The sequence below is a fragment of the Aquarana catesbeiana genome, linkage group LG03 (genome assembly GCF_042186555.1).
Source record: "Aquarana catesbeiana isolate 2022-GZ linkage group LG03, ASM4218655v1, whole genome shotgun sequence".
Classification (NCBI taxonomy): Eukaryota; Metazoa; Chordata; class Amphibia; order Anura; family Ranidae; genus Aquarana; species Aquarana catesbeiana.
Genome location: NC_133326.1, coordinates 86,015,534 through 86,038,272, shown reverse-complemented (window position 1 = coordinate 86,038,272; position 22,739 = coordinate 86,015,534). Strand labels below are relative to the sequence as shown.

The 22,739-nt window shown below is 41.1% G+C and overlaps 1 protein-coding gene across 4 annotated transcripts in view; it reads right to left on the bottom strand.

Moving 5' to 3' along the window:
- Positions 1–22,739, bottom strand: part of TEX9 (testis expressed 9) — a 126,211-nt gene that overhangs the window by 71,518 nt on the left and 31,954 nt on the right. For all 4 annotated transcript variants that reach the window (XM_073618776.1, XM_073618778.1, XM_073618777.1 and 1 more), the window contains exons 6-8: positions 22,394–22,482; positions 21,065–21,240; positions 854–936 (exon numbers count right to left, since the gene is read on the bottom strand). In XM_073618776.1, coding sequence (XP_073474877.1) covers positions 854–936; positions 21,065–21,240; positions 22,394–22,482 — 348 coding nt within the window. The remainder of the gene's footprint in view (positions 1–853; positions 937–21,064; positions 21,241–22,393; positions 22,483–22,739) is intronic.

Below are 22,739 nucleotides of genomic sequence, written 5' to 3'. Positions count from 1 at the left end.
CCGAGGCACTCTGGCTCAGGACTCTGAATATATATATATTTTATGCCTACAGAAAATGTTTCAATTAATTCATTAATTTTGATAGCGCAGCGTATTTGTATATTTTTTTTTTAACTTTTTGCATGATTCATGAGACATGTGTAACGCTAGCGGCTAATTCAAAATAGAAACATTGCTTTTTGAAGACCTTTTTGATCTGTTTGGTAGTGGTGGCTCACAGGACGTTACATCACAATTTTAAGTATGACATGTTTGTTATTTAAAAAAAAAAAAAAAAAAACGAAGCTTTACAATAACTTTAAAGCGGGGTTCCACCCAAATTTTGAACAATATCTGTATGTATTCTCTTCCTTGCCTAGATGCTGACATGCCGTTTAAAAAAATTTAAATCGCAGTAATTACCTTTTATTTTTCTATTCTTCTTTGCACTTCCTGGTTCTCCTCCCGTGGGAGTAGGCGTGTTTCTAGCCTCTCCCAGACTCCGCACAGTCTCCTGGGAGCTAGTCTCAGGCTTCCCAGGATGCCACTGAGCATGTGCGGGAACGAGCGGTGAATGCTGTGAGCACAGCATTCACCGCATCCAGGAAATAAATGCCCACAATGAAGATGGAAACCGCCTGCAGCGAATAATATAAGTTATTCTTTCCGACAAAATCTGACACAGGCGGACATATTACACACAATATGTGAGTATGTAATGCTGAGAAGAAAAGTTTGTGAATGAACTCAAAAAAAAAAAAAAAAAAAAAAAAAACGATAGATAGGTGGACCCCCGCTTTAACCTGATAGGAGTAAATGCAGGACCTTTAGAAAAAGACCAGCTGTGCCAACAGGCCTGGAACATTGATTTTACCTTTTTATTACATTCATGTGTTATGTTGTCTAACTCCTCTTGCATGACTCGTAGCTTTGCTTTCAGAAATCTAATTTGAGCTTCTGTGAAAAGAAAACACATATGCACTGTATAGATAAACTGTTATGTATGCACAATATACTTTGCAATGTAAATCTCCAAAAGGTACGTTCAGTTGTGGAAAGGCAATTTGTGGAAACATTTTAAAAATAACTTAATGATTTTTCCTAACTATACATCGATTTGACTAAAAGTCGTAGACATTTAACGAGCTCCTGACTGATTTAGACTCAAATATTAGTGTGTGTGTCAGAGAACTGATCACAAAAGGATCATTTTTAATAGATCGTCTCGAATTGTAATGTATAGATCACATCTTTCCAAAGTACGAAACTAAGCTTTTCTTTCACTTGAATTTTATTGGAAATTATAAGAAACATAGACACTTACACAGTGCAAAAAAAAAAAAGTACAATAACAGGTATAGATTCAAAGAGGGTTACCCTCGGCAAGTATTGAACATTAAACAATGATGTAATAATAAAGAAAATAACCAAGTGACATTAAATTGGAAGGTGGAGAAATATTAAAGTCATGCTTGAGATCGCAAAATGCTTCATGTCCTAAAAGAGGCCCCTTCAATTGGAAACGACAGAACTGAAGACTATATCTTCGTCCATGGGACCAAAGAGGGGCACCGTTCTTGCCTGTGGGCAAAGGGACCATTCCGAAGCGAAGAGGATCAGAAATAAGAGATGAAGCGATAGAGGAGAGAGGGGAGGGAAGAAAAAAAAAAAAAAAAAGAAGAAGAGGAGGAGGAGGAGAGGAGGCCATCCCTGTTGCGGAGGCTCGCTACAGAAATATAAGAGCACCGTTATAGATTACAGTTCAGGAAGCGCATAGGCGGTTGTGTTGGTGGAAAGTAATCTAACCAGGGCTGCCAGGTATGTAGGAATTTATTGTGGGTATCAGCAAAACAAATCTTTTCAATAAATGAATCAATGAAGAATTCACTTGTTTGTGATCACTTGATCCATCTCTCTCTACATACAGTATATGGCCACCATAAGACCCACATCTCTTAGCACTGCGAATGACCTGGTCAGACACACCACTTCCCTTTCTTTAAAATACAAGCTTGTGTCATGAAGTTTGTTTTAAAATGTGTGGCTATTAGGCTGGTTATAGATTATGCAATTTTCTTTCCTTCAACCACAGGTTAAATTACAATCGCTGTGCTATTTTATTCTGACAGCAGAAGGTTTCCTTGCTGCCAGAATACAATGATCACTACTGGCGGCTATGGCAGCCGTTAGTGATTGTACGGAAAAAAAACTGACAGGCTGGTTGTACTAAAGTCGATCAATAGATTTGGCCAGTTGCTGCTGAACCGGCTGAATTTTGATCTGTCCATGTCCAACTTTACTCAACTTTGCCAGTGCAGGGCTGTGCGGTGTAAAGGCCTCTTTAGGTGAAGTTCCATTTTAATGTACAGGATGAGTGAACAGTAAAGTTAATGTTAAATTAGAATTCACAATGACAGGATAACTAAGTTTTTTTGTTTATAACAATTATGTAGCCCTTATATAGTGTAGTGATAACCCCCTCAAACAGGCCCTCACCTCTTTCTACTGAAACTATGTTCCACTGAGCTGAACTTTCAAATGAAGACAGAGCTATGTAGTCTTTTGGTGAGAGTTTGTCTTGTCTGAAGTCAATAACCATCTTAAAGGCTAAGTTCACCTTTGGAAAATGTTAAATGTTACACTCGTATTTAGGGTGTAATATGTTATACGTGCTAGCTCGTGCCCCGCTCCCTCCTCATCCCTTCCACTGAGGTTGTGGGCGAGGGAGCCTCTCCCTGCACCTGCTATCACATTTTAAAAATGGCATGGCTGTGTGGGCAGAACTCAGGAATTCGTTACTAAAGAAACTGCACACTATGGTGACACTTCACTGCTCTGGTGATGGTATGTAAAACAAAAACAAAAATTGCAATTTTCTTTTTTACATATTGTCATAAGAGGAAGTGCAGGGTGACAATGGTGACATTTTACTGCTGTGGCGTGATCATGTACAATGCTTGGCTGTTCTGATATCACTTTATGCAAGTGCTGCCAGCTATTGTCTCTGATCACCGCCACAGCAATATATTGTCACTAGATCAGTGCTGCCAGTCACCACAGTGTACCTAATCACTGTGGCACCAGCCAGTGTCCCTCATCACCACCACACCACTCACAGTGTCCATAATCACTGTTGTACCAGCCACAGTGTCCCTAATCCCCGCCACACCAGTTCTAGTGTCCCTGATCACCGTTACACCAGTCCTAGTGTCACCATAAGGACTCATTCACATGTGTGATGCTCTATGAAGCGATTCACGTTTAGTCCACTCTTTAGAGAGCATTTAGCAAGCGGTGAGGAGGTGTTGCATTGCCTCCTCGCCACGTGCTTTAAATGCTTGGACCGGGGTACAGAGGTATAATTCCTGCCACAGCTACGAGCCAAAGCATTGCAGCTGTGGCATGTGTACACCTATGGTTGCTGCCTCTGCAGCTCAACTTCAAGGTTTTATCACCCCCTCCCCTCCAACTCACATGTGAACAAGCCCTATTAGTGCAAGGAATCACAGTGCCCCTGATCACCCCCACTCCAGTCCCAGTGTCATCAGACCATTGCAGCTAGAACCAGTGCTCCTGACCGCCACCACACCAGGCCAGTGCAGCCTTTCCTTATCACTACCACACCAGTCGCGGTGTCACCAGACCAGTGCAAACCAGCAACAGTCTCCCTGATTGTCACCACAGTAGTCCCAGTGTCACCAAACCAGTGTAAGTCAGTAACAGTGTTCCTGATTGCTGCCGCACCAGTGCCCAGTGTCAACAGACTAGTGCAGTCAACAACAGTATTCCTGATCAGTGCCAAAGTGCAGTGTTGCCTCTGCCTGCTGCCTCTGGCCTGTTTATTGACCACGTTTCTGCCTGCTGCCTGGCTGACCCTTTGCCTGTTTGCTGACTGTGTCTAGGCCTGCAGCATGAACTGACCCATCTGACTACGTTCCTGTGAGTCATCAATCCCAGCTATCCTCTGCGGACAACTGCATTCCTGGAACCACAGAAACGCTTCTGTTATTCCTTTCTTCAGCCTCCTGTACTTCCTGGAGAGTAAACATTGCACTCCTGGGGACAGCCACATACCAGTAGACTAGGCTTGCTTGGCTTATAGGAACAGGGACTTCTATAGGTGATGCTACACTAAGCTATATTCCCTGATCACTCATATAGAGGCGACCATTATAGTTTGTTGGTTTTGTACAATTGGCTGATTTATGTGATACCACAATGTCCGGTACAAAATCAGTCCAAACAGTGAAAGTCTCACACATATGGTATCATCATACTTGAGAGGATTAGCCGAATGTGTTTTGGGGTGTAATTCTAAATATATTTTCTCATTTTCATTGTAAATTTTCCAAATGCTTTAGGCAACAAACAATGAAATCTTCAAAAGACTCACTGTGCCTCTTAAAAAATACATCGGTGTGTTTGCGCTCCAAAATGCATATGCATATTTTGTTGGTGTTAACGCTGTCCTGGTGCTCCAGGGCCTCCAAAAATGTCATATGTAGTCAAGAAATTATATGTGTAATGTATGGCTCTAGAAAGGCTGGGGGTGCTCCTTGGATTTAGGCCTCTCTAATGTGGTTAGGCTGTGAAAAAGTCTCACATGTGGTATCCCCATACTCGGGAGGAGTAGCAGAATGTGTATTGGGGTGTAATTCTGTTTCAATGATTTTTACTGAAATTTACAAAACAATTAGAAAGTTAAGAGAGATTGAACAACGTATATTTCTGCACCCTAGAGGTAACGATAAGTATCTTATGGTTTCCCCATTGTTCCACCGCACTCCATAAGAGGAAAGAAGGGGAAAACCATGGTAACATAACCGTGAGGCCAGTATCCTCTGTCCCATTCAACATGGATCAGTGTGGTCTAGAAATACAGACCCTAAATTCAGCATTTGAACAAAGTATTATAGCCTTCCCTTTAACGTTATACTCATTGTTGTAGATTGTATGACATCCATCTCCTTGGCGCTGCAGGGAGAGTATAAGGAAAGGGGTAAGTCAAAGAAAAGAGGGGGAATAGAATAGAAAAAAAGGATATAATACCAAAGAAGAGAGTGCACTCCATAGTATGAGCTTGTCTGGTGTCCGTGACAGCTCACAAGTATTTAATCCAGGGTTTCCAGATCTCATCAAACCTAGCTCGTTTGTCTAATAGAATTGCAGAAAGGCGTTCGTTTACCATGATCCACGACAACTTGTTTTTCACCAAGTCGAAGGGGATCGTAGGTGTCCTCCAGGACCTAGCTATTGCTATCCTAGCTGCCGTGAAAATAAAGGCTATGAGTTTCCCTGCCTGTCTTGGTGTTCCATCAACTGGCTGTCCCAAAAGAGCTTGCTGTGGTGATTTGAGTAGATTCATCTGTATAAGTGAATAAATTAAGTTGTAGATACGGATCCAAAAGCGTTTCACTTTGGGACAGGACAACCATATATGTAATACTGTGCCTTCTATCCCACACCCTCAAAAGCAAGAGGAAATGGCCCCTGTGACATATGCAGCTATTCTCGCTGGAAACCATGTCCTATCTCATCAATACTTTATAGTAAGCTTTGATCAATGAGGTATTTTTGTATGATTTCGACACACCCTGTGATATTTTGGACCATTCAGCTATTTTGAACGTTTTGCCTGTCTTGTTCCCACTTGGTCATATAAAACTGTTTTTCTGACTTGGAAGTCAGTACGTTTAAGGCCCCTTTCACACGGGGATTGATCCGCTCAGCGGAGTCCGCCAGCGCAGCAGGAGATCGGTCCGTTGATCTCTGCTGAGCCAGCGGATGACAGGTCCGTCTCTGCTCACTGAGCGGGGAGGGACCTGTCAGAGCCCCGCTGATTCCTATGGGGAGATTGGACGAAAATGCATAGCATGTCCATTTTCATCAGATCTCATCCGATCCACCAGACGGATGGCTGAACGTTTCGCCATACGTCTGTTTTTAGCAGATAGGATGGCAGGCGGGCGTCAGCGGACACATCTCCGCTGACATCCGCCTGCCCATAGGAGTCAATAAGTGGCGTGCTCAGATCCGCCTGAAAAAACGGACAGGCGGATCCGAGCAGGCTTATCATGTGAAAGGGGCCATAGATTTTAGAGATGTGGCCAGTGTGCTTATCAAAGGACCTACACAAATACTCCATCGAGCTAGATGCGGTAATATCAGATGTACGCTGTAGGGATTTCAAGGAATGCGCAATATGAACATAATGAAAAAATTCTGAGTTTGGGAGTTGGCATTTGTCTCGTAGGGTTTCTTTTGATAAGATCCCGCTTTGATCGCAAGGGTCAGCAATGCGCATCAAACCCTTGTTGGTCCACCAGGCCAAAGTGTGGGTATTGAGACCTGGAGTGAAATCTGACCAGGCGGAGCCATGGGAGTATGTGGGGACTTAAAACCTTAAGGCTATGTTAATCTATCCCACAAATGTAAGGATGACGTGGGACACATTATAACCGGCCCGTCTTTTGATTTCAGCCACATTAAATGATTATCTGGTTTTGTGGGATGTAAGGAGGATTCCAATTTCATCCATGTAGGTTGAGGTGATAAAGAATGGAAGTGGATTAGTTGTGCTGCATGGAAGTATTTTGCTAAGTCCGGGACTCCCAGGCCACCCCTTAGCTTGGGCATGTATATGGTGCGTTTGTTCACTCAAGGTCTCTTATTCCCCCATATAAATTTCAAAACCTTATTATGGAACTTGTGTAAATCTGGCATACATATTGAGAAAGGCAATATTCTGAATAGGTATAACAACCTTGGCAAATGATTCATCTTAATCGTGTACAGTCTACCGAACCACGACAGGGGGTTGTTTTCCCATCGTTGAAGATCTGTTATCATCCTTCTATATAATGGGGGATAGTTTACCTGATATAACGTATCTATAGTAGGAAGGCAGAAAAATTCCTAAATATGGAAGGGTCCTCTGCCATTTAAAAGGAAATTAGTTTCGTAATTGTGTAACCGTGTTCGCATCCAAGGAGAAATTAGGGGCAACCGATTTCGTATGGTTGATAGAGAGACCCGAGATAATGGAAAAGCGACGCATTAATTGGTATAGATTTGAGAGTGACGTGGCCGGGGAGGAAGGATATCAACAGCAAAAAAAAGCACACTTGTGCGCAAAATCCACACAATGTATCCCTTTTATGTTGTGATGGCAACGAAGTTTGATAGCCAAGGGTTCCAGAACCAGTATAAATAAAATGGGAGATAGAGAGCACCCTTGTCGGGTACCCCTGTGAATATCTATTTGATGTGATCTATATCCCTTCACCAGTATCCTAGCAGTGGGAGCGCTATAAAGGGTCTGCAAAACTGTCAAAAACTTTGGGTCAAATCTGTAACCTTTAAGTACAAAAAACAAATAGTCCCATGATTAGGAGTCAAAAGCCTTACAAAGGTCTAAGGACAACATCATACCCTTCCTGGGTCCATAACTGTCCCAGTTAGACTGCACCGCCGATATGAGATCTATTAGTCGTCAGGTCTGATTGGGAGCTTAACAGTTAGGCACAAACCCCACCTGGTCCGGATGTACATAACTAGCCAGGAAAGTATTCATCCGATTTGCTAAGACTCTGGACATCAGTTTGAAATCTACATTAATAAGTCAGATCGGACGGTAGTTAGCACAGTCCCCATGATCCTTCCCCGGTTTAGGAATGACATGGATAAAGGCTGCATTTTCATACGTGGTCTTGGGGTGTAATTCTAAGTATGCCTGTGATGTGTGTTAGAAATATCTTAATAATTGACAAAATTGTGTAAAAGAGAAATTTTTGCTATCTTTCCTGCATTTTCCAAAAACTTGTGACAAAAAAAAAATTAAGTTTTTTTTAACCACTTAAAGGACCAGCCTCGTTTTGGAAATTAGGTGTTTACATGTTTAAAACAGTTTTTTTTGCTAGAAAATTACTTAGAACCCCCAAACATTATATATTGTTTTTTTTTCTAACACCCTAGAGAACAAAATGGCGGTCATTGCAATACTTTTTTTCACACCGTATTTGAGCAGCGGTCTTACAAGCGCGCTTTTTTTTGGAAAAAAATTTACTTTTTCGAATAAAAAAAATAAGACAACAGTAAAGTTAGCCCAATTTTTTTTATATTGTGAAAGATAATGTTACGCCAAGTAAATTGATACCCAACATGTCACGCTTCAAAATTGCATCTGCTCGTGGAATGGCGTCAAACTTTTACCCTCAAAAATCTCCATAGGCGACGTTTAAAAAATTCTACAGGTTGCATGTTTTGCGTTACAGAGGAGGTCTAGGGCTAGAATTATTGCTCTTGCTCTAACGATTGTGGCGATACCTCACATGTGTGGTTTGACCACCGTTTTCATATGCGGGCGCTACTCACGTATGCGTTTGCTTCTGCGCGCGAGCTCGTCGGGATGGGGGGGTTTTTAAAAAAAAATTTTTATTTATATTATTTATTTTTACACGGTTTAAAAAAAAAAAAAAAATAAAAAATTTGTCACTTTTATTCCTATTACAAGGAATGTAAACATCCCTTGTAATAGAAAAAAGCATGACAGGACCTCTTAAATATGAGATCTGGGGTCAAAAAGACCTCAGATCTCATATTTACACTAAAATGCAATAAAAAAGAAAGAAAAAAAAGTCATTTAAAAAAAATGACATTGTAAAAAATGTGCCTTTAAGACGTATGGACGGAAGTTACGTTTTGACGTCGCTTCCGCCCAGCAGTGTCATGGAGACGAGTGGGCGCCATCTTAGCCTCACTCGTCTCCAGGCACAGCAGGGAGACAGATGCGATCGCCTCCGCCGCTACCGACGGCTCCTGTAAGCGGCGGAGGGCACTGGATCACGGCAGGAGGGGGGGGGGCCTCTCCCGCCACCGATAAAAGTGATCTCGCGGCGAATCCGCCGCAGAGACCACTTTTATCTGAAAGCCGACCGCCGCACGAAAACAGGGATACCGAGGTTATGGCAGCTAGCTGCTGCCATAACAACGATATCCGCCGCCAAACTTTGGACGTACATCGGCATGCGGCAGTCGGCAAGTGGTTAAAAGGCTCCTTAGGCCTTTCAGAAAACACCATGGTGTGTTTGCTTTCCAAAATATGGTCATTTTGTGGTGTTTCTGCTGTCTTAGCACTTCAGGGTCTCAAGAAATATAAGTAGTCAGGAAACTAGGTGCATAATTTATGCTCCTTAAAGAGGAACTGCAGTCTGCTCACATAATCTGTAATAAAAACATCTTTGCCACTCTGAAGCTTCCCTCCAACTACTTTGCATATTATTTTATATATACTGTGATTCTGTACTTGCCAAATATGCTGCAGAAATCTCCCTCCACCGAGTCTGGCTGCATCCATTTTAACTGTGGACAGCTGAAGCTGCTGCCTGTTCACTTCCTGGATTTACACAAACACACAGAGGCACACCTCCAGCTCTGCAGCTCTCATTGGCCTTCTTATGACTCATCCATCCTCCCTTCCTGGCAAACTCTCACGAGAGAGAGTGTGCATGATGTCGTAAGCCTAGGGCTAATGACCAGAAAAGAAACAGGAAGTGTGCTGTATAAGGTATTTACTGTCAGAAAAAAAAATGTTTTACTATCCAAATTTAAAACAACAAGGGCAGAAGATTTAATAGATGGAAAGATGAAAAAATGACTGAAGTTCTGCTTTAAGAGCCCAAAATGTGCTCCTTGGATTTTGGGCTTCTCTACGCATCTTGGCTGTGAAAAAGTCTCACACATATTCCCATACTCAGAAGGTATAGCAGAACACGTTTTGGAATGTAATTGTAAGCATGTCAATGCTGTGTGTGAGAATACATTTACATACATTTAAATTTCTTAATTTTCCACAAAAAAAAAAAAAGGGACAACAAATTACAACTTCAAAAAACTCACCATGCCTCTTACTAAATACCTTGGACAGTCTACTTTCAAAGAAGGGTCATTTGGGGAGGGAATATTGTCCTGGCATTTTAAAGCCTCAATAACAAGATATGCAATCAGTACCCCAGGATTGTTCAATTTTCAAACACATATTCCATAGTTTGTAGACTCCAACTTTCACACAGACTAAATAATGTACACTGAGTTTGGTTATTTTTACCAAACAAATGTACAAATGTAGCAGAATACATTTTGGACTAGATTTATGAAAAAATATTATTTATTTGCAAAAACTAAGAAAAACTCTTTTTTTCCTTTTCAAAATTTCTGGTCTTTTTTCCTTTATAAAGCAAAAAACAACCCAGTGGTGATTAAATACAACCAAAAGAACGCTCTCTCTGCCTCAAAGATATAAAATGTATTTGGGTACAGTACAGGTTGTATGACTGAGTATTTATCATTTAAAGTGTGACAGCACTGAAAAATGAAAAATGGCCTGGGCAGGAAAGGGGGTGAAACATTCCAGTCTTGAAGTGGTTAAAATTCCCCAAGGTGAACCTGCTCATCCAAATCTGACAGTTTAGAAATATTTGAGAACTGCTATACTGAATTACTCACTGGGTTAGTATATCTCTCGGGGACATAGCAATCCTAATTAAAATTGGAGATTTAAATTCACTTCTACTGTAGTCAATCATCACCTTTAGCAGAAAATTCCAAATTATGGCCACACTTACAGTAAAGAATAACCTTCTATCCCGAAATTGGTTTCTCTTCAAGTCTACACTGAGGTTCCCATTAACTGCTAAGATGAAAAGTTCATGGGGCAGTTTTTAATACTGACCTCCAACACTTAAACATATTAAAAAAGATATCCTCTTAGGGCATTCTGTAAAATAAAAATATTAAGTTTGCTAATCTTTTTGCATGGCAAACTCTCCATCTAGTTCAAGTCCTGCTATGTCCATTTTTGTCTGGTCTGACAAAAGATTTGTCATTTTGACATCTAAAAGTGAAACATTAGTTATGGATAGCAAATGGGCTTATTATACTTATTTATTTGACTATACAAACGGTACTGCTTGGACAAAACGTCAAATATATGACACCTGACTAAATACGACAAGCATGCAGAGCTGCGGAGCAGAAAGGATCACTGTCAGCAACCAACAGAACAGTCACACAGAAGCCAGAATTAGATATGACAGAATCCCATGACCTGATATTACTCTCTGGCAGAAAGCAGAGTTTTCAAAACCTTGAGTTATTACTGACAAAAGCGTTTAATAAAATATTTCCTTGATCACTGTTCCAACACAAAAGTCGAACATTATATGCATCATTTGCCGGCACTGTCAGCTCAGGGTCTGAGGTTCATGGTTTCATCTCACACACAAGTTGCATTGGCTCATGCCCAATGCTGACACTGCAGCACAATATCAAGGGAGACCAGAAGTAGCGGAGGTGACAGACATCCTTTGGATGAGACATGAAGCAAATCTATTACTCACACTCCAACAACTCGTAGCCACATGGGCTTTACTGCAATGCTGTCAAAAAAATAATCTTTCCCCCTCCCTCTTTAACCTGTGCGGTTATACTGTAAATGGGACTACTTAGCTGTACTTAATCTGCTATCTTGAACTAAGAATTTTTTTTGAAAGTTTACTTTTGGGTTTTTCTGTTCATTTAGACTCCAATTGTTAACTCCTCCTGATAATGGTAGTTGCTTTGCCGGTCTATTATGCCTATCCTCTTCAACACTTTGAGGTAATAACCTATAACAAATATGCAGATGAGTTTGTTCTGACTTTCATAATCTGATTACTTGTTCTAGATCTGAGATTCAGTGCAAAGAGAAGCTAGTGGATCAGCAAAGAATCCAGTCAAATAGTATTTTTAGAAGGAAGTCAAAAATGGCAGTCCACCTTTTTTAAAAGAGAAGTTTAAAGCGGAGCTCCATCCAAAAGGGGAAGTTCTGCTTTAAGGTGGCCACTGACTATGGGCCCTGGCTTTTAAGGGAACACTACTTGTTGGGAGGTGTATGCTTGGGGGACCCTTGGAGTGGTCTTGCTTCGGATTCAAGTCCATGTTTCCCCAAAACACACAGACTCTGGGAACTGGTAGACCTATATAGATATTTGGGGTCTCTAGGCCCAAACCAGCAATGACTACTTCAAACTGTGAGACAGAGATGTTAATATCATCAGCTCAAAGCAACCTGATGCTGGGGGTTGCCTGATTTAATCTATTTAAGGCGTTATGTGTTACGTGTCTTTTTCCAATTGTTAATGAAGTTAATTGAGTCACCTATTGTTTCTGCCTGTTGGCTAAATTGGGTAACTTTTGGAGGTACCTATGATGGGATTAGCCTTGTGTCAGCTATACCTCGTTACCTAACCATTGTGTGATGTTTTGCGTAAATATTTGGTTTTATTGTTCATGTGGTGACTGACCTACTTTTCAAGTCAAAAAAACCTGTTCAATAAACAGTCATTACTTTTGTTCTATCCCAACATCTTGTCTGTGTACCATACTTGGGGTAAAAAAGGGCTGGTATTAGCTCTGGGTCTGCTCGGAATGGTTTGAAGGGCAGGAGGCACTGTTTGGAGGACGCACCTAATCGTGGGCCTAAGTGGTTCCATCACAGTCTCCTTCCCCCCTCTTTACAAAAAGGGACTTTTTTGGAGGGGGAGCAGGTACCTGGTTTTGAAAGGTCTCCACCCCCTCTCTCCCCCCAGTCTTCTGGGACAGGTCATAGGTCCCAGAAGACTGCAAGACCATTCAAAAAGTGCAGCGCGGCCTGCCCATGCGCAGTGGGCCCCCAGCTGTGAAGCCAGTTGAGATGCCGGCACCAGGGATAGACAGTGTTGGAAAGAATGACTCGGGTATTTTTCTTTTGGGCATTGAGCAGGGTGCATTGATGAGCTGTGACCCTAATTTTGCTTCAAAGTTCTTTATTTAAAATGTAAGTTTTTTTCCTTAACCACATGCAGACTAGCCGTCGCAGTTGTACTGCGGCAGAATGGCACGGCTGGGTAAAACGACATTATGTAACATCGCTTCGTCCTGTGGCCACTAGGGGGCATGCACCCCCCGCGCCAATGGGAGTGCCCGGCAGTCTCGATCACCGCCGGGCTCCAGCGATCGCTCGGGGCACACGGAGAACCCGGAACTGTGTGTGTAAACACACAGTTTCTGGTTCTCTGAGGGGAGAACTGACAGATTGTCTGTTCATACAGAGTATGAACAGACGATCTGTTATCTCCCCTGCACAGTCCCCATCCCCCTTCAGTTAGAACACAAACTAAGACTTACTTAACCCCTTCACTGCCCCCTAGTGTTAACCCCTTCACTGCCAGTGACATTTTTACAGTAATCAGTGCATTTTTAATGGCACTGATAGCTGTATTAATCCCAAAAATGTGTCAAAATTGTCAGACGTGTCCGCCATAATGTCGCAGTCACAATAAAAATCGCTGATCGCTGCCACTACTAGTAAAAAAAAAAAAAAAAAATATAATAAAAATGCCATAAATCTATCCCCTATTTTGTAGACGCTAAACTTTTGCGCAAACCAATCAATATACGCTTATTGCGATTTTTTAAACAAAAATATGTAGAAGAATACGTATCGACCTAAACTGAGGGAAAAAAATGTTTTTTTTTTTATATATTTTTGGGGGATATTATAGCAAAAAGTAAAAAAACAATGCGTTTTTTTTCAAAATTGTCGCTCTTTTTGTTTGGGAATCATGTCGCATGACCGCGCAATTGTCAGTTAAAGCGACGCAGTGCCTTATTGCAAAAAGTGCTCTGGTCTTTGGCCAGTCAAATGGTCCTGGGCTTAAGTGGTTAAACTTCCCTCCTAAAATTGGGGTGCGTGTTATACACCATTAAATACGGTAGTTATCCATTGTACATAGACATAAATAATAACATGATGTTTCCAATGCCAGGGCTTCTTCAACAGACACACATACTGAACTTTTAAGTATGAACTACCTCTCCCTTTGATTAACCGCTTCAGCCCCGGAAGATTTTACCACCTTCCTGACAAGAGCACTTGTTGCGATTCGGCACTGCATCGTTTTAACTGACAATTGCAAGGTCATGCAATGTTGCACCCAAACAAAATTGATTTCCTTTTTTTTTCCCCACAAGTAGAGCTTTCTTTTGGTGGTATTTGATCACCTCTGCGGTTTTTATTTTTTGCGATATAAAACAAAAAAAAGAGCGACAATTTTGAATAAAAAATTCAATATTTTTTAACTTTTTGCTATAATAAATATCCCCCAAAAATATATATAAAAAATATTTTTTTCCTCAGTTTAGGCCGATATGTTCTCTTCTACATATTTTTGGTAAAAAAAAACCCCAAAAAACGCAATAAGCGTATATTGATTGGTTTGCGCAAAAGTTATAGCGTCTACAAAATAGGGGATAGTTTTATGGCATTTTTATTATTAATTTTTTTTTTTTTTTTACTAGTAATGGCAGTGATCTGCGATTTTTATCGGGACTGACATTATGGCGGACACGTCGGACAATTTTGACACATTTTTGGGACCACTGTCATTTTTACAGCCATCAGTGCTATAAAAATGCATTGATTACTGTAAAAATTACACTGGCAGTAAAGGGGTTAACCACTAGGGGGCAATCAAAGGGTTAATGTGTTCCCTATTGTGTGTTCCAACTGAAGGGGGGAGGGGACTGTGTAGGGTAGATGACAGATCTTTGTTCATACTCTGTATGAACAGATGATCTATCTGTTCTCCCCTCAGAGAACCGGAAACTGTGTATTTACACACACAGATCCCGGTTCTCCGTATGCCCTGAGCGATCGCAGGAGCCCGGCGGTGATCGCTACTGGCAGCCACTCGGCTCCATGGGCGAGCAGGGGGCGCACGCGCATCCCTAGTGGCCAAATCTAGAAGGGACATAACATGACGGCGATTCGCACAGCCGAGCCACGTTGCCGCAGTACAACTGCGGCGGCTGGTCGGCAAGCGGTTAATAGAGTTTGGTAAGGCCAGTTAGGTCCCATTCTTATTAGGCGATTCGGAATAGAGGGCAGAATCGCCACTATTCAATATTGCAGCAACATGCACGACTCGTGTTTAAGAATTAAGGCACCTCAAATGCAGAGCGAGTCGGCCACAATTGTCGCACAACAGAATCGTGCTGAAATTGTGGCAAAACACGCATTTAAAAATCACGCTAAGCTTGTCACCAAAAGGGGAGCAGGAGCTTTTGGGTTACAAATTCGTATAGGGCAGCCCATTGAACTGAATACGTTGCCCTATGCGCAACACATCGCTCTTTCCTGCAACACGATATCTGAACAAGGTCTTAAAGTAGATAAAAACCCAATGGCTAAAATATGATATAAGTTTTACATGTTAATGTAACTGAAAAAGTTGAATTTAATCTCCTCAAATCTGCATTTCCTGAAAGGAAACCCCAAGAAGGTCCTTGTTCAGACTCTTCCTGTTATGGGGTGACAAATGTATCCAAATCATGCTCCTGTGTCTACCCCTTTGCCAAATGTGCCACTGGGTTAAACTACAAGCAGCTGTGTCTACACACATTACACAGTCATTGTTACTATCAGTAAAGCAGGTAAAAGGTATATTGTAAGTAAAGCAGGTATCAGTAAAGCAATGATGTTTAATGATGTGTAGCTGATGCAGCGGAATAAAAGTTAGGAAATAATGCAAGAAGCTGAAGGAGATTGCTGGAGCAGATGGCAAAAAGGATAAAAAAGCAAACAAGGTGAAAACTGTATTTTATAGGAAAAACATGGCAATTTTATGATACACAGTGCTTTACCAAACTGATCATCAATCATTTAGGGTTAGGAACTATTTTAACCAGGTACTTTTACTGAAGGCACCAACTAGAGGTCAAGCTCAGCAGACCATGGAGCCCTCGGATCAGCAGCAATTTGATTTATCAGCTATAATGGTAGCCATCATAGGGTACTAAACCATCCTTTCTAATATAACAAACCACCAAGTTGGTAATAGCCATAAAAAGATTGATACTGGATCTTAGATCTTATCAAGGTTACATAGCAAAACATTTGTAGTGCAGGGGACAGCAACACGTTAGTACATTTCTATGCTCTGGACCAGCCTTTCTCAACTAGTGTTCCTCCAAAGGTTGCTAGGACTTCCTTGAGCAATGAACAATTTATGCCTCTCAGATAAGTTCCTACTGACATCAATTATCTTTTGAGCTATCTGTAAAAGGAGGATTCTTCTCACTGATCATCAAACTAATGTACAGTGAGCTGTAGATATAGTAATTGTTAGCAAGGGTTCCCTGGGACCAGAAAGTTATTTCAAGGGTCCCCATGTGTTAAAAGGTTAAGAAAGGTTGCACCAGTCCTTTCTTAAGAAGCTATAATCCTGAACTGGCGGTATGGAAAACTGGAACTTGTAAAGCATTATGAGGATTCTGAAGGGGTAAAGAAAATGATAGCACAATATTCACTGGGCTAGTTGACAGTGCACCATGCACTGCCTAATAGCATTTCTAATTGCACTGTCTAATAGCATTGCATATTAACTTGAACTACAAAGATCAGAATGCTGCACTTTTAGGCCTAGTTCACATAACATGCTTGTATAAGGACTTGTTCACATGTGCGGCTATACTGCCACCCCTCTGAAAAGCAATCCGGGTTTGATCGCTATTTCAGAGGGCAAAACTGTCAGTGAGGAGGAAATACGTCACTTCCTCACCACCCATTTTAACTTTCAAAATGGCGACCCATCACACCACAACTGTGTGCATTGCACACAGTTGCAGGGTACTTGTGGTATGTCCATGTCACTTGAATGGGTCATGCTCTGCGATGCTACTGCCTGTTAAAAAAGCGACATGATATTTAATTTTTGCTTAATGGTTTGCTTTGTGGCATGTGTGGAGCCCTAAGCAGCTGCATACCCTAGTTTGGGTTGGTGGTCGAGAGGCAGTAAGTGAGGTATATTAGTAAGAGGCTCAAAGGATAGAAAGTACTTCTTCTGTGCAGCACTGGGGTCCCCAGCTAGTATCCCAGTCAGGCCACTATCTGCATGGCATTTGCATGTTCTCCCTGTGCTTAAATGGGTTTTCTCTGGGTGCCCAGCTTTCCTCCCACACTCCAAAGGCATGCGGGTGGGTTAATTGGCTCCTGATGAAATTTGCCCTAGTATGTGCATAGATAGGGGCCTTAGACTGTAAGCTACTTGAGGGCATGGACTGCCGTGGAAGTACAATATATGTTAAGCGCTGTGTAAATTGTCAGCACTAAACAAATGTCTGTAATAAATAAATGAATCTCTTTCTATGTAAATAAATATACAGTTTATTAAACTGAATTCATTTCTACTGTAATTAGGACAGAGCCAGTATTTTCCCAACAAACCATACAGCTAGAAAGATGGTAACATAACCACCTCTGAAATAGACTGAACATTTAAAAAAACTTGGAGTGATATTGACAGATTTTGATTTTCTAAAATGTTTTTGCAGCAGTAATTTAACATCTGTTTTACAAACATCCCTCGTCACACACATTTCTGTTGAGAGGCACTCTAGACACCTTGTTAGGCCATCACATGTATGAATATCGTCTAAATTCTGTAAAAAAAATGGATAACCTTTCTGGGGAGCAGTAAATTAACAGAAGTTGCCTTATACATTTCGACTCGCCCCAGCTTCCTCTGATTAGGGAGTCCTTCATTTACCCAGTATAAACATCTGATGGATGTCTTAACTGTAAAGTTTATTCACATTCCCACAAAACACAACCCAGCTATTGAGTTGTTCTAAAGAACCTTGTTTTCCAAGGGCTAGCCTTGATCGTCTGTGTTATTTTGAAGGTGACTTAAAAAAAAAAAAAAAAAAAAAAAACACACACACAACACATACACTGTCTGAAAATGAGGTTGATTGACTCTGCTCCTTTGAATTTTCCCACCACTGAGGTCGAAAATGAATGTCGATTTCACCCCACTAACAATTCGATCACTGAGTCTGATGATATGTACCAGATCCCTTCTGTCTTTTATTCTTAGATATTTTATTGACTAACCATATAGCTGGTTATTTAGATCTAACATGCATACTGCATATAGATATTGAAGAATTTATTGTCTTTTCTTTAAGCTTTGCATATTACCTAAATTATACACCACACTTTTTTTTTTAGGTTTTTTATCCGATTAATCAAGACAATAAATCGACCAACTAATTGATTATGAAAATAATTAGTTGCAGCCCTACTTGAGTTTGGTAATCGGTCATTCAGGCACCAAATGTCACCACGAGAGGGAGATGATGAGAAGGCAAGCTGTTTTAGAAGACTCTAGATACACTTAAGTCTGCATTATCATTGTGTATCTGAAATAGGAACATATAAATATACAGCTGTGTTTTCTCAAATTGGACCGCAAAAGTGGAAATATATTTAAAATTATAAATTATGATAAGAAAAGTGATAAGATCTGGTCTACTTGGCTTGTAGTTAAACACATTCACCTGAAGATTTGCAATTACTTTCAAACAGCATGTTTAGAAAGATGTTTAAATATCCTTTGTAATTCTTGAACTTGATGGTTGAGCAGGAGAGATAGTCTCCTTGCTCACATGGGTTAACAAAGAAAGGAGTTGTTAAAATACACTTTTCACATACATTTGGGGCTATTTGACAGAGGTGATGAGGTTTTTAAAAATGCATTTCCACTATACAGTGCATCACTTAAATGGTGGACTAAGTGACAGTCCTGTCCAGACTGCAGCCACGCAACTTAATAGTCTGGTTGTCTTCTCCTGCGTGTACCCCTCTGCCTGCCCCGCCACCACTGTCAACCTCACAGCAAGGCAGAGAGTTGGGAGGTTCAGCAGGTCTGTACAGGGGGGGGGGCTGCCCAACTTATTAAGTTAACAGGAGGGTGATTATTTGCTAGAACTTGGGGAAGTCCCAGCAACCACTTACCTGCTTCTTAACATGGGAAGTTGGGCAGTCCCTACCCTCTGTTCAGACCTACTGTACCATGAGGTAAAGAAGAGACTAAAGACAATGAATTAAGGGGGGTGGGGGGGGGGGGAGCTGTGATGTAAAGGGGGTGGGGTTTGAGCTGTGATGTGAGGGGGAAAACCGAGGACACTGCTGTAAGGGGGAGGGGCTGTGATTTGAAGAGGGGAGAGAGGATGTGGATATAAAAATGGGAGGCAGAGGGGTATGAGCTGTGCTTTGAAGGGGGGATTGAGGACACTTATGTAAAGGGGGGACTGTGATGTGAAAGGGAACCAAGGACTTATAGGGTGGGGGGTCTGTGAGGTAAAGTCAGCCTACCTAGACTAGACTAAAGCTACATTTTAACATCTTCGTCAAGAGAGTCTCACATTAGTCATCGGCTCAGATCTACTTTTTGGTCATGTAATCTTTAACCACTTGCCGGCCGCGCTATAGCAAAATTACCGCAGTCAGGCAGTTCTGCGAAGGTATCGTCCTCTCGTAAATGCTCCCCCCGTGCACCGGCTGTGGCGCAAATCAGTGCTGCCAATACATGCTAAACAGTGCCGCCTATCAGTGCCTCTTCATCAGTGCTGCCTTATCAGTACCCTTTAGTGCTGCCTATAAGTACCGCCCCATCAGTGCAGCCTATCAGTGCCCATCAGTGGAGGAGAAAAATGACCTGTTTGCAAAATTTTATAAACAGAAACTAAGAAGGATTTTTTTTCCTCGAAAATGTTGGTCTTTTTTGTATATTTAGCAAAAAATAAAAACCCCATTGTTGACTAAATACCACCAAAAGAAAGCTCTGTGTGAAAAAAAATGATAAAAATGTCATATGGATACAGTGCTGCATGATCGCGCAATTGTCATTCATAGTGCGACAGCGCTGAAAATTGGCTTGGACAGGAAGGGGGTAAAAGTGCCCAGTAGACAAGTGGTTAAAAGGGGGTTGTCAGGACTCTTAAACCCTCTTTGGAGCCATTGGGACCCTTTGGCCACTAAATTCTGCCTCTTAAAAACGGCTATAACCACATTCAAAGGGTGAGTGAGATTTAGGCCTTCTCTATTAGAAAGCTTTATTCAAATATTTAGGAGAACACTACTATCCCGGACCTTACCATCTTAAGGTGTCTCCTCAGTTTCACATGGCTCAAGAAATAATTTTTCCTAAATTTTTGGGCACTCAGTGAAAAATGCTTCCTATAAAATACTAAAGCAAGAAGGTCAAGTATGATAAGTAGGCAACGTGTATTTTCAGAAGAAGTCAGCAATGACAGCCTCTGCCAGGTTTTCTTTAAAGTGATACTAAAGACTTTTTTTTTTTTTCCTTTAAAAAAAAAACAAACAAACATGTTACACTTAACTGCACAGAGCAGCACAAATTCTCCTCTTCTCAGGTGCCTCTTCAGCGCTCCAGGCCCCTCCCTCCTGTTGAGTGCCCCCACAGCAAGCAGCTTGCTATGGTAGCATCTGAGCCACAGCTCCATGTGTCCATTCAGACACAGAACCACGGTTTGGCCCTGCCCCCCCCCCCTCCTGATTGGCTAACTGACTTTGACTGACAGTAGTGGGAGCCAATGGCACCGCTGCTGTGTCTCAGTCAATCAGGAGGGAAAGTCCTGGATGGCCGAGGCATTGGTGCACAACACTGGATAGAGATGGGGCTCAGGTAAGTATTAGGGTGGCTGTTGTACACAGAAGGCTTTTTATCTTTATGCATAGAATGCATAAAGATAAAAAAACCTTCTGCCTTTACAATCACTTTAAGTAGTATGAATTGGATGTTGATGCAAAACAAGTCCCGGCATTTGGTGTTAGGTCAGACAACAAACTGTCACACTGCAAAACAGCACCTCTAGCGGTTCTTTAGGCTCCATCTGCAATTTTAGTTGCCAAAGATAATTAATGGCAGGTAAGTAAGTAAGAAGGATTTTTCAGGAGATGGAGAGAGTGAAAACACTGCAAGTGAAGTGAAAAAAAAATATTTTGCAGGTGCATAAAGGTCCTTCACTTTCTATAGCCTTATTTGATGAGTTCATGAGGGAATATTAGAGGATTAGAGACATCACATACATATAAATGGAGGAAGCTAAACTGGAAGGAATATTTAAAAAAATATATATATATATTACACACATATATATATCTATCTTTTCTTCTCCAGTGTTAAAACGGAAAGCCACATACCTGCACCAATTTCATCACTTATTCCTGGAATGACATCTTCGGTGTTTTCTGGCAGCTCTCCCTCCTCCTGCTTAGATTCAATCTTGCTAATGGTTTTTGTAAGGGAGAAATCTGCGATATCTGTGGGGATTGCAACGTCACAGACAGCTTGTGTGTTGGTAGTTTTCGATCGAGGTCTTGAGAAAAAAACAGAAAGATGCCCTTCATTATAATGCACATGACCGTGATAAGGAGGAGCAAAAACACAGTTGCAGATTAGAGGTGTCACAAATAAATTAGGATATACAGTATATTTATATATACACACACACAGCAGGTAAAATAAGTATTGAACACGTCACCATTTTTCTAGGTAAATACATTTCTAAAGGTGCTATTGACATGAAATTTTAACCACGTCACTAACAACCCATGCAGTCCATACATACAAAAAAAACAAAACAAATTTGTTCAGAAATTAAGTTATGTGTAATAAAAAGGAATGACACAGGGACAAAGTATTGAAAAAGCTAACTGAGATTTATTTAATACTTCGTACAAAATCTTTTGTTGGTAATGACATCTTCAAGACGCCTCCTGTATGGAGAAACTAGTCGCATGTATTGCTCAGGTGTGATTTTGGCCCATTCTTCCACACAGTCTTCAAATCTTTAAGGATCCATGGGCCCCTTCTATGTACTCTAATGTTTAGTTCTTTCCATAGATTTTCTATTGGATTCAAGTCAGGTGATTGGCTAGGCCATTCTAGCAGCTTTATTTTCTTTCTTTCTCTGAAACCAATGGAGAGTTTCCTTGGCTTTGTGTTTGGGATCATTGTCTTGCTGAAATTTCCAGGATGATGAAGATGTTTCATCTTCATCATCCTGGTAGATGGCAGCAGATGTTTATCAAGTGTCTTTGAAATTATGTTCTTTTCACGTCCAGATTATGGCCCTAACAGAAGTTTAGAAATCCTTCTGTAACCAATGCCATCAGTATGTTTTGCAACAATAAGGTTGCAAAGGTCTTGAGAGAGCTCTTTGCTATGCTTTGTGTGACACCTTTTTTTAAGCCATCAGTTGAAACTGAACCAGCTGATATTAACTTGCCCTGGAAAGGGGCAGCATTGCTTTCTAATTACTGATAGATTTCAGCTGGTGTCTTGTCTTTCCATGCCCTTTTACACCTCCCTTTCGTGATATGTTGTTACGGACACGTGGTGAAAATTTCATGTCAATAGCACCTTTAGAAATATATTTACCTAGAAAAATGGCGACGTGTTCAATACTTATTTTACCTACTATAAAATAAATAGATATATTTTAATTTTTTTATTTATTTTTTTCTTACCTAGGCATTTGTTTTTTCCCATTGTTTGCAGAAAATGGCCTGCTCCGAGCTGATGACTTTGTCGATTTTGGATTTGGTTTACTGTCATTCTGTAAAATTAAGAAGTTACATTACGCAGAAAGTCATAATTACCACATTTTACAATGTGCAATTACATTGACCATGCAAGCCACCCTGTGTCCTCACAGATGTCTGCTGCTCTTCAAAGTCTTAGTTTCCTCATACAATGCTGTGTTGAATCAAAGTGGGTCCAAACTGACCTAATATGCAAGTATTCAAAATACTAACATACAAAGCCATTCACAATTCTGCCTCAAGCTACATCACCAATCTTGTCTCCAAATAG